The 16895-nt window shown below is 37.6% G+C and overlaps 2 protein-coding genes across 2 annotated transcripts in view; one reads left to right on the top strand and one right to left on the bottom strand.

Moving 5' to 3' along the window:
• LOC117987411 (uncharacterized) overlaps positions 1-1206 on the bottom strand; it is a 32612-nt gene extending 31406 nt beyond the window's left edge. The window contains exons 1-2 of the mRNA XM_069502680.1: positions 830-1206; positions 5-157 (exon numbers count right to left, since the gene is read on the bottom strand). Of these exons, the coding sequence (XP_069358781.1) occupies positions 5-157; positions 830-982 (306 nt within the window). The 5' untranslated portion in view covers positions 983-1206. The remainder of the gene's footprint in view (positions 1-4; positions 158-829) is intronic.
• Positions 1207-1732: 526 nt separating this feature from the next.
• Positions 1733-16690, top strand: ClC-b (chloride channel protein 7). The gene is made up of 15 exons (XM_034974409.2): positions 1733-2111; positions 2650-2754; positions 3044-3242; positions 4151-4260; positions 4749-4892; positions 6138-6315; positions 6981-7130; positions 7721-7862; positions 8978-9116; positions 9631-9894; positions 10796-10972; positions 11594-11803; positions 12479-12649; positions 13218-13379; positions 13477-16690. Exons 1-15 carry the CDS (start codon positions 1986-1988, stop codon positions 13576-13578), a joined length of 2379 nt encoding a protein of 792 aa, XP_034830300.1. The 5' UTR covers positions 1733-1985; the 3' UTR covers positions 13579-16690.
• The last annotated feature ends 205 nt before the right edge of the window (positions 16691-16895 follow it).

Genomic DNA, 16895 nt, shown 5'->3' with positions numbered 1-16895 from the left:
CTACCTCTTTAGGACCTGTGAGTGAGTTTGCATACTGAACAAATTGTACCAGAAGTCGCTCTGATTTGTGTGACAACTCTCTAAACGTGTGGAATTCATCAAGTTTGCTTGCACAACTACCACAGACCACCTGTGGCAGCATATCTTCAGGTGACACCTAAAAGTATTCCAAACATTAGGCACAAATACATTAGCTTCACATCTCCATCACTGTGAGATGATGTGGCCACTGACCTTTTACTAGTATAATCATTACTGATGATTCACCTCTAGGTAATCTGATAACTGAGTAATAACATAAAAAACCTAATAAACCTGTTATGTATCATAGGTCTGACACTCAAAGGTAACATTGATTGGACAAAATATAATACTCTCCCTCATACTTTATGGTTGGCTATATTTAGAAAATATTGCTTCCCAAAATAGCAGTATTGGGAGATAAAATGTGAAAGGTTTCACATGCAGGATCTGGTTTACTATCGATTCCTAATAAATACAAAGTGCATGACGGTGTTGGGCACGACGGCCGCGGCAGCAGCTCGCGCGCTCGAGAGGTGATCTCCGTGTGCTCCTTTGTTATCAAGCGGCGGTGATGCAGCTCGCCACCCGCCTCGCCTATCACTTCCACGAACGACATTAGTCATACGCTCGAGCACTCGACGCGTGGGTCGTAATATGATATCACAATGCGAAAATACCCAACACCCGCGAGAAAGTTAATGGCGCTTATCAGTATCCACAATCTCTTACGCTTATGCTAAACTTTCACACGAGAATAACACATCTTTTACACCACCGAATCGAAATAATATAGCAAATTAGTTACCATTAGTGACAAATATGTGATTATCATCTCGGAAAGTCGTGATTTATCCTTATCACGGTCGAATATTGGAAGTTTAACATCACTGCAATTATCGCCACAGAATGATAAACAAAGGCGACACACTGAATGGAACTTCGGCGGCAAATTACACATATTTAGAAATCAAAACGGAGAAACGTAGCCACAACGAAAGAGAACATTTAGAAAAAAATGTGTTAACTAATATAAAAATTAAAAGAATTTGATGAAAATATAACTTAGCATGCGATGATGTAGGATACATCACATCGCGATTGTCAACCAAACGAGCGAGCAAGCTACACACACACAGTTGCAGACCATTGTTTACGGTACGCTGATTATTGCGTGTGTGCTAGATAGTGGCGCTAGTAGTACAACAGTTGACGTACTGATAAAATGATAACGTTGTCAAGTGATTACTGCTATCATTCGATAATCGATACAAAACATTATCACTCGTACCAAAATATTGTTATAATGATAGATCGTTTCCACAGTCTTTTTCATATTATGAATAATTTATCTTAGTAATAGCACAGCATAAAAGTTCTAATAAAATTTCTAAGTTACCGTACTGTAAAAATAAAATGTTAGATTTTGAATTATTTTTAAAGAAGCAAATAAAATTGATATAGTTACCTAATACTGCAGATTAATATTATTAATAGAGACGGGTAATTTATTAATTTCATAAATTATCTATTTTCATACTTAATAAAAAATCTAATAGAATAGTTTAGAAATCGATTTTCATTATCGACATCGAATACATCAACATCTCTAACTATGAAATTACCTATTTTTGTTCTGTCTATGCTTCGATTTATGTCATTGTCATTTTTGACAGTTGATGAATCATTTCATTCATGGATTTTCGTGTTTTCAATGTTTTTGTATTGGAGGCTTATTGGAGGCCTTTTGTTTTTATGTTAAAATAATTTTATTATAAAGTGTATATTTTGTAATTAATAATTTGAAATGTAAGCCTAATAATATAATTCAGTTAGGTACAATATTCAATACAATGTTTTTACTTTTCTAATATAAACTTAGCTCATATTTTTGTGATTCCCATAAAGTAATATGATAAAGTGTTTAAATTAAAAGTTTAAAGTGTATCAAAACAGCTGCAAACATGAGTAATAGTTCTACACAAATAATGGAAGAGACTGTGAGTGAATCAACATCTGATACAGCTCAGCTAGTAAGCAATGAAGATCCCAGCACATCAAACTATACAGATTTGAACCATGATATTCAGGTAAATCTTTAATATTTAGAGTTTACTGTACAACAAAACTGAAATGAGTAGGTAAATCTGCTAGGAGCTGATCCATTAGAATAGAATAAATGAAATTCCAGTGCAAATCCTCTGTGACTGTCCAGTTTTGTAACAATTGATACAGCAAGTTTAAAGTCCAAATTTTAAGCAGGTTGGATATATAGGACTAGCCATACATGGTCTCTCTCTCTAGTGCTATCATTTTTCTTTTTAATATCCTTTAATAAGGAGTTTTTTTCCTATTGGAATATGCCACTCTGTAAGGCCTCACATATATTAATTACTTACTTACATAATGCCTTCTTGTACAACTGTAACAGAGCCCTAAGTGTTATCATTACTGAGCTATTTTGTTTACATGTCAATAAAAGCCTAGTTTGTTAGGCAGTAGCCTACTATCTAAGTTACTTAAATACTTTTTATTTAAGTACTAAGCAGCATTAAAAGTATGTACTAAGTTTTTCCATATCTCCTATAACTATTGAAAAAATAATTGCTTGTTGATCTGCATTTTTAGGAAACAGTTGAAGATGACCTACAAGGAAGTCACGGTGTTCGAAGAAGACAACCAGTACAGAAAATTGAACCTGGTTCCATGAACACCCTTTCAGCCAAATATGAGGTTAGAATGTTTTGAGAAAAGATTAAATATCTTTAAAGTAAATAGACTTAACAATTTTTGTATATAATGTTGCTTTTTGAAAAGAATAACTGTTTAGTTAAAAAAATTGTAAGTATTACAAACAGCTGGTAGTCTAGTATATGGAACCCTGGTACGTGAGTCTGACTCGCACTTGGCCGTTTTTTTTCGTATTCTATGAAAATACTAGTCAAGTACTAGTATTTTTATCTTTTAATGTTTTTTTTACACCTAGATATATATTTTTTACATTAAAGTGATATTTTTACAGAGTTTGGATTATGACACATGTGAAAACCATTTACTATTGGATGAAGAAAGAAAAAGAGGCTATGCTTTTATTGTATGGAAGGATATGGCACGATGGTTTATCATTCTAGTTATAGGAGTCATAACAGCACTTATAGCTTTCACAATAGACATATGCATTGAGGAATTTTCAAAAATCAAATATAAACAGCTGAAAAAATGTATCCTTTTTTAAAACACATTATATGTATATCTTTTTCCTAGTAATTTTTTTTAGCTTAGTATTGTATATTACACTGTGTTCAAAGTCAACGTAATTATTCAGAACTAAAGGATGCCTGCGACCTCATCTGTGTGGATTTAGGTTTTTAAAAATCCTGGGGGAACTCTTTGATTTTCTGGGATAAAAAGTTGCCTATGTCAATTTTTGGGATGCAAGCTATCTCTGTACTGAATTTCGTATAAATCGGTTAAACAGGCCCTTAAGAAACCCGTGGGAACTCTTTGATTTTCCGGGATAAAAAGCCTATGTCCTTCCCCGGAATGTAAGCTAACTGTATACCAAATTTCATCAAAATCGCTTAAACTGTTGGGCCGTGAAAAGCTAGCAGACTAAATCTGATCAGATATAATATCAGAGCAACTAAATCCACGAGGGTTCCAATCGCGCTCAAGTCTGAGCAAACTCAGCCAGGTATTCTTTTTATTATCACCATATTACAAAATCACTTAAACTTATTAGAACTATCACAAAGCTGTTAAGCAACTCATTCCGAAGCTTTCTTTTTATTTAAATAATCCTTTACATTGTAATAGAATTTTTCAATAAGTTTACGTTTATTGAAAACTTTAATGAAAAATGAGGGTACCGAACGGGCGTGGGGTGACTTTTATGCTAAGCAATTGCCTAAGCTTGGCATTTCGAGGTGTATTAGGCTATTAGGCGTCTGTAGGTGGTGGTCTGTGATACTCGCCAATGTAATGCTCAGTGTACTCTAATTTATTAATTGTGTTGTGACTTGTGACACAGTAATGTGTTTGCACTTTGCAGCTTTATGTAACTAGGCCAATCCTCCCTCAATATCATATCAGGAACTATGAGTAATAATTTGCTTGACCTTCCATTCAGCTGTGGATAGATATGTGTTGTTGGACAAATTATACATACCGTACCTACTGTGGGTGTTATCTAATATATGTATAGTGTTCTTTGGATCTATGTTAGTGGCATATGTTGAGGTATGTAAAAAAGTGCGCTCGTTTTTTATGTGAACATGCGTGAACACTTCGATGGCTTAATATTAATTGATCAGCTTGATGAATATTTTTAGGGTTCTGTACCTCAAAAAAAAAAGGAAGTCTTATAGGATCACTTCGTTTTCTGTCTGTCAATTCGGGGGAATCAAAATCTATAGGGTTGACATAGAATCATGAAATTTGGCAGGTAGCTTGTCTTATAGCACAAGTAAAGAAAAAATCCGAAAACCGTGAATTTGTTACATCACAAAAAATTAAAGATTTGAACATTAAGATGGCGCTGTCCGTCGTTACCTTTCTGGTTTGAGATTTCTTGTACTTACGATGGTGCGGAACCCTTCGTGTGCGAGTGCGACTCGCACGTGACCGGCTTTTTACCTGACTGCGGCGAAGCCCAAAGGAGGGTTATTTTAATTATTAATTATGTATATTATTTCTTAAAATATTCACGTTACTATACTATATTTTAGCCCGTAGCAGCCGGTAGCGGTATTCCCCAAGTAAAATGTTACTTGAACGGAGTCAAAGTACCGAGGGTTGTCAGGATTAAAACACTGTTTGTGAAAGCTGTTGGCGTGATTTCTGCAGTTGTTGGGGGATTGGCTGGTGGGAAGGTAAGAGCAAATCTTCAGAGTTTTTCTAATCTAATCTAAATTAGCCTGTACCTACTGTCCCTCAACTTGGTAAAAGTTTGGAAGGGGTATGGTAATTTTTAGGGTTCCGTTCCTCAAAAGGAAAAACGGAACCCTTATAGGATCACTTTGTTGTCTGTCTGTCTGTTTGTCTGTCTGTCTGTCTGTCTGTCCGTCCGTCCGTCCATCTGTCTGTCAAGAAACCTACAGGGTACTTCCCTTTGACCTAGAATCATGAAATTTGGCAGGAAGGTAGGTCTTATAACAGATATGAGGGTAAAAATCTAAAAACCGTGAATTTGTGGTTACATCACAAGAAAAAAATTAAAATGTGTTCATGAACAAATATTGCTATTTTCAACTTTCAAAATAAGATTAATATACCAAGTGGACATATGAAAGGGCTTTACTCGTACATTCTAAAACAGATTTTTATTTATTTTTAGGCATAATAGTTTCTGATTTATCGTGCAAATTGTCGATAATGTACGATTGTGATAAGGAACCCTCAGTGCGCGAGTCTGACTCGCACTTGGCAGGTTTTTTATTAAACCTTTGGTTTCTAGTTTCTACACTGCATCGGACCGGAACGCTAAATCGCTAAATCACAAACATGTTTTCAATAAACATGTTTGCATTTATAATTCAATTCGAAATCGTAGTTTGGTTTGTGATTGGTTGGTTACTCAAAATGGTATTAATGCCCACTGAGATTTTTGGCTCTGTCATTTGCATGGGATATCGTAACAGAGAGAGCGCTATACTGACTTCTTTCCGTGGATAGAGTAAAGTGCTGTCCTTTTCCGCAGCAAGCATGGTAGCATTATATTAGTAAGACCCATCCTTTTAGTTTAGGGACAGGCAAACAATGGTATTGATTCTGAGCACAACAAAATTTTAAAGTATTCGCAACGTCTTCTTACTAATGTAATATGAAAAGGACACACACAGTTTGACAGTTTTAAATTTAATTTAGAGCCACAGATTAATAGAGGATACTATATTAGAGCTGTCAAACCTCGTGACTGTACTGCCAGTCGCGAGCCTATTGTTTAAATTTGTAGCGTGCACTAAAATTTAGAGAATTTAAATGTAAAATTAATGTTCCGTCCCTATTTAGCAATATTAAAAAGAAAAAGATTCAGATACTCTAAATTGGCTTAAGAGAAAGACAACAGAATCGGCGCCATTGGTGTACAGTGTTAATGTAGGTATGTCACGTTGTAGGAAGGCCCTATGATACACAGCGGGGCTGTGGTCGCGGCGGGCATCTCGCAGGGCAAGAGCACAACCTTCAACAAGGACTTCAAGATCTTCCAGTACTTCCGGGAAGACCACGAGAAACGGGACTTCGTGTCGGGAGGCGCGGCCGCTGGTGTGTCTGCAGCTTTTGGTGCACCTATTGGTAATCTTAATATATGATACACAAAAATGACCTTTTTCTACCTGTGTCCGTTATAGACTTTGCAACCATCTAACAGCTGCACGATTGCGGGAGAATGACAGCTACAATGTCACGATCGCAATCATCTCTGATTGGTTAACGCTCGCTCACTATTGGCTACAATGCATTGTTGCAACAAGAATTGCACAAATTCAGCCAATCAGAACAATTGAGATTGTAATAATGATTGATGCAGGTTTTAGACAATCGCCCTACAGATGTGGCCCAAACCGGTTTCATTAGAAAGGCAACAATGCGAAGATTGTTTTAGACCAATAAAAATGCATTAGGCAAATTTTAGCGTAGTAGCACACGCCGGATATCCGCTAGTAATCTGAATAATAGAATAATAATCCGACTATGCACTGGTATTGCACCAGTACAGTTGATAATAGACACTGATGTGGTGTGGGTGTGGAGTGATTAATAATATTCTTATTATGATAAGACTTGTTTATTTATTTATTTATTTATGTATTGTATTTCAAAAAAAATTAGACAGCATTTTCGGTGAAATCTTGAACAATTATCGCATATTTCAACAAATTAACACAAAACAATATTAAAAAATATGTATAAACCTTCCTTTTGAATCACTCTATCTATTAATGAAAACCTTTTTATAGGTGGAGTACTATTTTCGTTAGAGGAAGGCACAAGTTTCTGGAACCAAGGCCTCACATGGCGGACTTTCTTTGGGACGGTCGTTTGCACGTTCACACTCAACTTCGCGCTGTCTGCCTATCACGGACACCCAGGGGAATTGAGTTATCCAGGTAAACATTACCCAGATTTCCACATGGAAAACATTACCCACATTTTCCACATGGAAAACATTATACTACATTTTCCATGTGGAAATCATGACACTACATTTTTTAGGGTTTTGTACTTTATAAAGAAAAAAGGATACCTTAAAGGATCACTTCGTTGTCTGTCTGTCTGTCGTGTCTGTCGTGTCTGTCAAGACCCGTCAAGGGAATCAAAACTTATAGGGTAGGTACATCTTCCCGTTGACCTAGAATCATAAAATTTGGCAGGTAGCGATGTCATAAAGCACAACTAAAGGGAAAAATCCGAAAACCGTGAATCATTAAAAAAAATTGAAAACTGTACGATAGTATGAATTATGGAAAAACTCTTTCCTTCGTCAAAAATAAGAAAAATCATAAATAAAAAGATTTTTTTTTTTTAAATTTAATGCTTGAAAACTGCAAAAAATTTGGTAAATTTAAAAACGGTTGTATTCTTTTTGCGAGAGTGGAAGGTGGTGGGGGTTTTGAACCCCTAAACTCATCTTACGGCCATGGGCTAGTGCTATGCCTGCCATCTGCATGCATGAATAACGGTAAAAATGTCTTTGTAGGTTTATTGAATCTCGGCAAGATGGAACCGTTTCCATTCCAGTTCTATGAGCTACCTGTGTTTATGCTCTTTGGGATGATTGGTGGTCTTATGGGTGCTCTATGGAATTATATCAATTACAAACTGTCCGTATTTCGTATAAGGTAAGTAGTTTCGTAATTAAGATCCATTACTGGGTGGGGTAGGGGTAGAAATCCCATTGAAACTCATTGATTTTCCGGGATAAAAAATAGTCTGTATCCGTCTCCGAGATTCGAGCTATCTCAGTACCAAATTTTGCTCAAATCAGGCCGTGAAAAGGTAACAGACAGATAGACACACTTTATAATGTAAATAACGGGTTTATATACCTATACCACGGTCAATATTATGATTTTGAATTATCGATATTTCGACCCATTGCATGACTCGTGGTCACGACGGTACTAGAGGGCTACGAGAGATGAAGTTCGAACTACCCGCTTTCTTGTTCTTTTCACTGGAACTTTACGAGCTTTTCGGCACTCTATGCACTCACAACGTCACTATTAACTTTGGATGTCGTGAGTCGTCATGTCAAAATTTTTAGATGTAGCAATGTTTTATAGCACAAGTAAAGGGAAAAATCTTAAAACCGTTTATATATCACAAAAAAAGTGTTGGTGGTTCCTCTGGTGCTGCAAATTTATAATTTTATAATTTACTAGCTACCCTGGCGAACTTCGTACCGCCTAACAGTCGATTCTTTTTCTGGATTTTTTTTAATTTTTCTCTCCGTAAGAACCATCCTCGTACTTCAAGGAATATTGTGAAAAGAATTAGCGAAATCGGTTCTGCTGTTCTGGAGATTTTCGATCAGCAACACATTTAGCGATTCATTTTTATATATAGAGATTTCCACAAAAACAAAAGATTACAATGTTGATTTCTTCGTGCTCATAAGCGCTTGGCGGCTTGTCTGAGCACTGCACATTCCTCTTTCGTTAGCTTAACAAAGTATGTGATTAATTGTAGCACCTATGTAGTTAACAGTTTGAGCCTCAATAGCTCAACCGGTAAAGGAGTGGACTGAAAACCGAAAGGTCGACGGTTCAAACCCCGCCCGTTTCACTATTGTCGTACCTGCTCCTAGCACAAGCCTGACCCTTAGTTGGAGAGGAAAGGGGAATATTAGTCACTTAACATGGCTAATATTCTTTTATAAATTTAAAAAAAAAAACCTTAGAGTTTGCTTCAAAACACCGACCCGTTACCAGTTTATAGAAGCCGTTATTGTTAGGTACATAAGAACGCCGTGGCTGCGCGTGGTAGAGGCGTGCCTGGTCGCGGCCGTGACCGCCACTTGCGGCTTCCTTATGATGTTCGTGTTGGACGACTGCCGGCCGCTAGGGGAAGACCCGACGAAAGTGCCGTTGCAAGTAAATACACAGCATTTTATATTTTTATGATAGTGTTTTTACCTACACTTCAAGGAAATTTCTAAATATTTTTATAATTTTTTAGTGTTTTTATCTACACTTCAAGGAAATGTTAACCTACACTTAAAAATATTTAGTAATTTCTAAATAATTTTGAAACATGTATCAAAAATTGCGGAACCTTGGATTCACATCTTATCGCTCACTTAGAAAACACATTGAACTTTAGAAAGGGATAAAGGTTTTGTAGAGCGTTTGTCTCTGTTGCTGAGACCGACAAAATGTCACATAGGTATGAGTGACAGAGACGACGCTCTACGAAGCCGATATCTCTTTCTAAAATTCGATGTGTAATATTTCCTGCTGGGTACTCTAGCTTCACGTAAGAAGGAATATAACAAAACATGTTACCCGCGCTCGCTCGCATCAGGTTAGCGCGGGGGTCCCCTCCCCGATTGTCATCTCGACCTGTCACGCTCTATAGAATCTTACGAGATTTATGTATTATTCACAGCTATTCTGCGCTGACGGCGAATACAACACCATGGCAGCGATCTGGTTCCAAACGCCCGAAGCGTCGGTACGCTCGTTTCTACACGACCCCATGGGGTCTTACAAACCCTTGTCGTTGCTGGTGTTTGTGGTCTGCTACTTCCTCCTGTCCACGTGGACCTTCGGCCTGGCGGTGTCCAGTGGACTGTTCATACCCAACCTGCTCACCGGCGCCGCCTGGGGACGGTCGCTGGCTATATTGATCCAGTATATGCTGCCATATCATGTAAGTCCATACTGGCGCCGATTCTGTTGTTTTCTCTAAACTTTTCTCTAAAGAATATCTGCATCTTTTTCTTTTTAATACCGCTGAAAAAGGACAGAACATGAATTTTACATTTAAAGACTCTAAATTTTAGTGCACGCTACAAACTCGCAGTTAAAGTCGCGAGGTTTGACAGCTCTAAATTAAATATAAAACTGTCAAACTGTATCTGTCCTTTTCACATAAGAAGAGGATGCAAATACTCTAAAATTTAGTTGTGCTCAGAATCAGTACTACTATCTATATTTATATTAAAAATGCAAAAGTGCGTCTGTCACGTTTAACTGATTTTGATGAAATTTGGTACAGAGATAGCTGTACCAATACCAGGTACCAGTACCCAGGGCCAGACATAGGTTACTTTGTGACCTGGAAAACAAAAGAGTTCCCACGGGATTTTTAAAAAACCTAAATCCCGTAGATGATCGCAGGCATCATTTATTTTGTACAGAGATGGCTTGCATCTTCAAGATGGATATATGCTACTTTTTATAAAACAAAAAGTTCCCACGGCTATTTAAAAAACCCAAATCCTCGCGAACGAAGTAGCGCGGGAACCATCTTATACACTACTAGCTTATGCTCGCGAATTGAATTTTCAAAAATCCTTTCTTAGCGGATGCCTACGTCATAATAGCTATCTGCATGCCAAATTTCAGCCCGATCCGTCCAGTAGTTTGAGCTGTGCGTTGATAGATCAGTCAGTCAGTCAGTCACCTTTTCTTTTTATATATTTAGATAATATGTTCTTCAATTTTCATCCCTCAGTCCAGTCCACTGCAGTTTTATCAAATTTCCCCAATTTGTGTATTTATTTACTTACCCACACTCTGCAGATAAATGATTAGTATATTTTGTGCAGAGTATAAATCCAGCAAAGTACGCGCTAGTCGGCGCCGCAGCTCAACTGGGCGGCGTGGTGCGCATGACGATTTCCCTCACCGTCATCATCATTGAGACTACGGGACAGATCTCCAACGCTCTCCCCATCATCATTACCCTGGTGATTGCGAAATGGACCGGAGACTTCTTCAATGAGGTAAGTTTTCCTTGTTTTGTATTTTGTTGCACAGAGTATAAACCTAGCGAAGTATGCGCTAGTCAGCGCTGCTGCTGAACTGGGCTGGATCACCACACGAGTCGTACAGTACAGCGAGTTACGAAGAGAGGTATGTTAAAATGTTGCAGAATCAGCAGTGTTTTCGTCATTATGGCCGTAGCAAAAGCCAAGACTTAAATTGACTATTGGTCGTAATGGTAAATACGGCATTCACATCCAACTGGCTGGCATGCCTCTACTGCCGTGAGAGCCACCGCCTCTGGCGCATAACATCTACGCGTCAGAGGTGATGTCGCATCCCGTCTTCACTCTGCGCACGGTCGAGAACGTTGGGTACATTGTGGAGCATTTTGTACGTTTAGCAGCGACTATCGCGAAGTGTGCTCACCTATTATTCCCAATCTCCATATAAAACTGGTGATTTGATAGCGGTTGGCAGCCGTCAAATCTTAACTTTTGCTTGAGGATTACAATATCTCACTCAGAATTGCAAATTCTTGAGCGAAAGTCGCTAAACAACAAAAAAGTTGCAGAACCAGCAGTGTTTTCATCATTATGGCCGTAGCATAAAGCCTTAAATTGATTATTATTGGTCGTCAGGGTATATACGACATTCACATCCAACTGGCCGGCGTGCCTCTACTGCCGTGGGAGCCACCGCCTCTAGCGCACAACATCTACGCGTCAGAGGTGATGTCGCATCCCGTGTTCACTCTGCGTACAGTTGAGAATGTTGGGCATATTGTGGAGATTCTACGCGTGGTGTCATACAATGGCTTTCCAGTTGTCGACCCACCGTTGGCTGATGATGTAAGTTGCTTTTTTTATTCACTACGACCCGTTACGTACAGCCGACTAGTTTCGCGGCCGTTAGAATCTGTAATTTATATGTAAAATTAGTCGACCATGCGTGATGGCTCTACTAGCTGGTGCTCGCGACTTTGACCGCATAGATTTAGGTTTTTAAAAATCTCGTGGGAACTCTTTGATTTATCGGGATAAAAAGTAGTCATTCTCCATGTCTTTAACTATCTACACATCGATCCGTTTGCTCCGTTGCGGCGTGATTGAAAGACAAACCAACAAAAACACTTTCGCATTTATAATATGCTTGACCACAATCACTCCTAATGCATACTGATGATTTTCGATCGATGTGATAAAAAGTGATGATTATATTATTTGTAAATGATGAATTCCTTTTAGCAAATAGCGAGAGTTGGCCAAACAGCAGTAATCGCGATTGTCAATAGGCGGTAGGTCCCCAGAGAGACCTGTTATGACGTCGACACATGCTTGCGATATACAACACACATCGGAAAACACCACAGAGTATTTTATATACTGCTAACCGGATCGAATGGCAAGCGCTCCCAAGCGTCGGCAAGCATACGCAAACACACATCCACACGCTTGCCAGTGCTTATTGTTTGCTATTTGTCGCAAGCATGTGACGCGCCGCCATCATAAGCACATAATTTTTAGGTTGAAGTGACCACATATAAGCGGCTACGAGGAATGATATTACGATCCCAGTTGATAGTACTGCTACAAAACAAGATATACAACGAGAACGCCAACACGACGTGGTCGAACTTCAATGTGGACATGAACATGTTCAGGAAGGAATATCCCAGATACCCTTCCATAGGGGAGGTAATATTTACCATCTATCTTCTACCAATCCTAACAATATATAAAACACAAAAAATGTTTGTACCTATGTCCGTTATAGACCTTGAAACCATCCAACCGATGTGCCCCAAACCGGAAAGCCAATAATGCGAAGATGGTGTTAGACCACTCAAATAATGCATTAGAAAGAAAGAAAGAAGACATAAAAACGTTTATTTTTGAAAGCTGTGCCACATACCTATGAGTTAGTTTATCCCGGCGCCTCTAATACTTCAGCATTAGGCACTTTCTTTTCGCTATTAAGCACACGCCGGGTATCCGCTAGTCTATAATATAAAGGAAAACCTGACTGACTGACCTACAGCTTAAAATACTGACTTTATAACGTAGAGGAATATACACTAACTTTACTTTGAGATTTATAGAGCACACTTGACATTGCTCAAATTTAAGAGTTAAGACAGCGTTAAAACGAGACAGCGTTATATCGCGGGCATGAATGTCTCATTTTTCGTAAACTTAAGTCTGAGCAAAATCGCCCAACGTGCCTAAAGACGTTTTCACTTCAATAACCAACTTCTATTTGCAGTTGGAAATCTCAGACTGGGAAAAGACTTGCACAATAGATCTGCGACCGTTCATAAACCCGTCGCCTTACACTCTGCCGCACCGCGCGTCGCTGCCGAGACTGTTCCGCTTGTTCCGCGCGCTCGGCCTGCGACATCTGCCCATCGTCAACGACCACAACGAGGTAAGGTCTTGGCACTCCACTCTGACTCGACTCACAGTGCATGCACGATAGATCTGCGTTCATATATATGTGTATTTTAATTATTTCTTTTGAATAGGTTGTTGGAATGGTGACACGCAAGGACATTGCAAGATACAGAGTTTGGAGACATAGGGGCCACATGGGTATGGAGGAACTACTGCTGTCTAGTGAAATTTAGAGAAAGTTAAATTATAGTCACGACTCCTGACTCCACGGAGAGAAGTTAGTATAAGGATCTCTCTGTTACGCAATCCCATACAAATGACAAAGATAAAAAACCCAGTGGCAGTTAACCATTTTGTTACACCCAACCAATTGAATTTCGAATGTTCTTTGAAAACATGTTTGTGATTGGTTGGCCACTCAAAATGGTTAGCGCCCACTGAGAGCTCTATACCAACTTCTTTCCGTGGATAGAGTAGTGTCGCGTTCACACATGTCATAATTAGTGTCAGGAGGGGAACCAAGATGGCAAATCATCTAAAGGAATTCGTAAGGTAATTACAGTTTATACAAGGATTTACAAGCTTAATTTGCTATAATCCGCCAAAACAAACAAATCTGTGTGGTACAACGTGCAGCACCGCCCGCCCTCCCACTACTAAAGAAGCAGGAAAAGCAAGCACAAATCTTCTAGAACACAATGTATGTAGGAGATGTAGTAATACATTTCCTGAAGATGCTCCGATGTCAGATGATAGCAAATTAAGCTTGTAGTTCCATGTATATCATGGAATTCCGCACGTAACATTTGGAACTACTGCATAGGAAATAACTGGTTTCCACCATCAGTAAAATCTGTGGTTAATTCTTGTGGTGGTTGTGCTAGGCCTTTTGATATTAATATAAGTGATATTTTTTATTTAATGTATATAATTAAACTAAAAGATGTTCCTTTATAAAATGTACCTACACAATTTGATATTTAACATTTTATTGATTACTCGCGACTTTGTCCGCGTGGACCGTGGTTATGGGTTTTAAATCCCGCGGGAACTTTTTGATTTCCCGGGATGAAATGTGGGTTCAGGGTATAAGCTATATCCATTCCCAGCTAAATTGTGGCGTCAAAAAGTAATAAATATCCAAACTTTCACATTTATAATATTGTTAGTTACTATCTAAGTAAAATAATTAATTTTTAAATAGTTTTAATTTTAAATAGTTTTTTTAATTAATTATGTAGTCATTATTAGGCGGCATGCTATTTTATATTAATACAAGCAGGGTTGCCCCAGCTTTGCACCGATAGACTCATCGGTTCTATAGATATATTTTATCTATTACCAGCTGAACCGCCCCGGCTTCGCTCGGGTGGAGTGTAGAAAATTGAGGGGGAGGTTGAATTAAATTTTTCTCTCCGTAAGAACCTTCCTCGTACTTCAAAGAATATTATAAAAAAAGAATTAGCGAAATCGTTTCAGCGGTTCTCGAGATTTGCGATGACCAACACATTTGGTCATTCATTTTTATATTATAGAGATATATTAATAAAAATAACAATGTAGATAATGTCTGTAACATGCCGGCAAGCTGAGTTTAGTACCGATGTGTAGGTGTACCAAAAAGTAATGAACTTTGTAGTGTGTTGCCCAAGGGAGATGAGAGGACTTTGATAGCTGAAATGAAACTGTAAGAAAATTCTGTGGACATGAACACTGGGCTGTGTCCTTTGAACATTTGTTAAGTAGTAGAGACAAAAGAATCTATGGCAACTGTTTGGAACTACTTACTACATACCTTATTTGTCATGTTATATGATTTAGCAAACACACTGTATATTGTGGTAATATGACCTCAATCAGTCAAGTCATTCTGAAGTTACAAAGATAAGATACAGTGCGACAAGGCTCTCTTGGCACTTGAATGACATTAACAGGGGGCGCTGTTGGAGAACGAAGGGGGTGCAAAGGGGACAATTTAGTTAAACGGCAACGTAAGTTCCTATTTTCGCCACGCGCCAAGATACCCTTGTCGCACTGTCACATAACCAATGGTTATGTAAAGACTCCACCAAGAGTTGTCTCTTACTTTTCTTTATTTGTTTAAACAACTTGCATGCCACCTTTTTGTACTTTAATGGTAAGTAGCTTTGATGCCAGAAACCTTCACGCAAGTGCCAACAACATCGATACAAAGTTTCAACTCAATTAGACAAACAATGGGGCCGATTCTCTAGTACACAATCTCTAAACTAAACTAAATTAACAGGTCTTAATCTAGTGCTTTCCTTTTCCGCAAGCAACATTATGAAAGGGATAGCAATAGATTTAGACGTGATATTTTAGTTTAGTTTAGAGATTGTGTACAAAGGAATTAGCCACAATGTGTGAACACATGGGTAGAAATCGAACACAAAGATTTTTAAACAATAAAATTAACTTTTGATATGTTAAAGATGAGGTGTCAGTGAACAGGGATTACTTTCTATATTATTATTATTTGTAAAGAAAATAAATGATTGTGTAATATACAGCTTAAAATGTTTATCATGTAGGTAAGGGTACCTTCAACCGACTGATTCATGTAAGCCATATTTTCAAAAATTGAAAGTACTTCCTTGTCCATGTCTTTACATATATGAGGTTGTTGTATTCATTAGAACGAATGAAAATCTGTTTAACTTTTCTGAGAATGCCAGAAGGAACAACAAAATTTGTTTCACTCAGCACTCATCCGCGAAATTTGGAAAGAGTATAATAAATATGGCTCCTAGAATCTATAATAAATTACCAAAAGAACTCGCAGATAGATCTCTTAGTATAAGTATGTTGAAATACAAACTTAAGGAATTTCTTGTAAAAAAATGCTATTATTCCATAAACAAGTACTTTGATGATAAATTTAAAAAAAACTGTAAAATTTTCTTCTACAAAACTCAATACTATTATTTAATTATTTTTGTGACTAAATATATAATGTGACTAATTTTATCAAGACTATGTACACGTTGTTAGGTATATCATAACATATTGCATGCTGATAGGCAGAATTTGGCTGTACCTTTTTGTTTTGTAACATCTTCACTGTTTACCCATATTCGCAATAAAGAAGTTTGTATTTGTATTTGTAAGTTACAGTACATTTCCAATGTAACTTAATTTATTATTACTTTGTAACTACAATTTTGGTACATGAAAAATAAAAATAAATAATATAAATAAGTGACTACAATATCTTCAAAAGAAATTAAAAATGAAACCAAAGTTTAAGTATTTGTTTAAACATTTATTAAAGTATATTTACAATGATAAAAATTGTTGAAATGTTCATAAAAATAAAGATATTAATTCGTTTTTATGTTTTATTAATAACTAGCTGATGCCCGCGGCTTCGCCCGCTAGTTAGGTTAGGTTTTTAAAAATCCTGAATTTCTGATTTTCCAGAACACAAAGTAGCCTATCCATATTAGCCCATCCTCGAGATGCAAGATATCTCAGTACCAAACATAAAAACATTTAAACGCATGTTTCTTTAAAAATCCTGTGGCATCAC

This window comes from Maniola hyperantus, chromosome 13 (genome assembly GCF_902806685.2).
Source record: "Maniola hyperantus chromosome 13, iAphHyp1.2, whole genome shotgun sequence".
Taxonomy (NCBI): Eukaryota; Metazoa; Arthropoda; class Insecta; order Lepidoptera; family Nymphalidae; genus Maniola; species Maniola hyperantus.
This window is presented reverse-complemented; position numbering and strand designations above follow the sequence as displayed.

Bases quoted from the DNA above. Each gene is read 5' to 3' on its own strand.
- ClC-b (XM_034974409.2), top strand. From the start codon at position 1,986: ATGAGTAATAGTTCTACACAAATAATGGAAGAGACTGTGAGTGAATCA. The intron at 7,131-7,720 runs GTAAACATTACC...ATGTCTTTGTAG, and splicing joins AGGGGAATTGAGTTATCCAG to GTTTATTGAATCTCGGCAAG. The intron at 9,117-9,630 runs GTAAATACACAG...TATTATTCACAG, and splicing joins CGACGAAAGTGCCGTTGCAA to CTATTCTGCGCTGACGGCGA.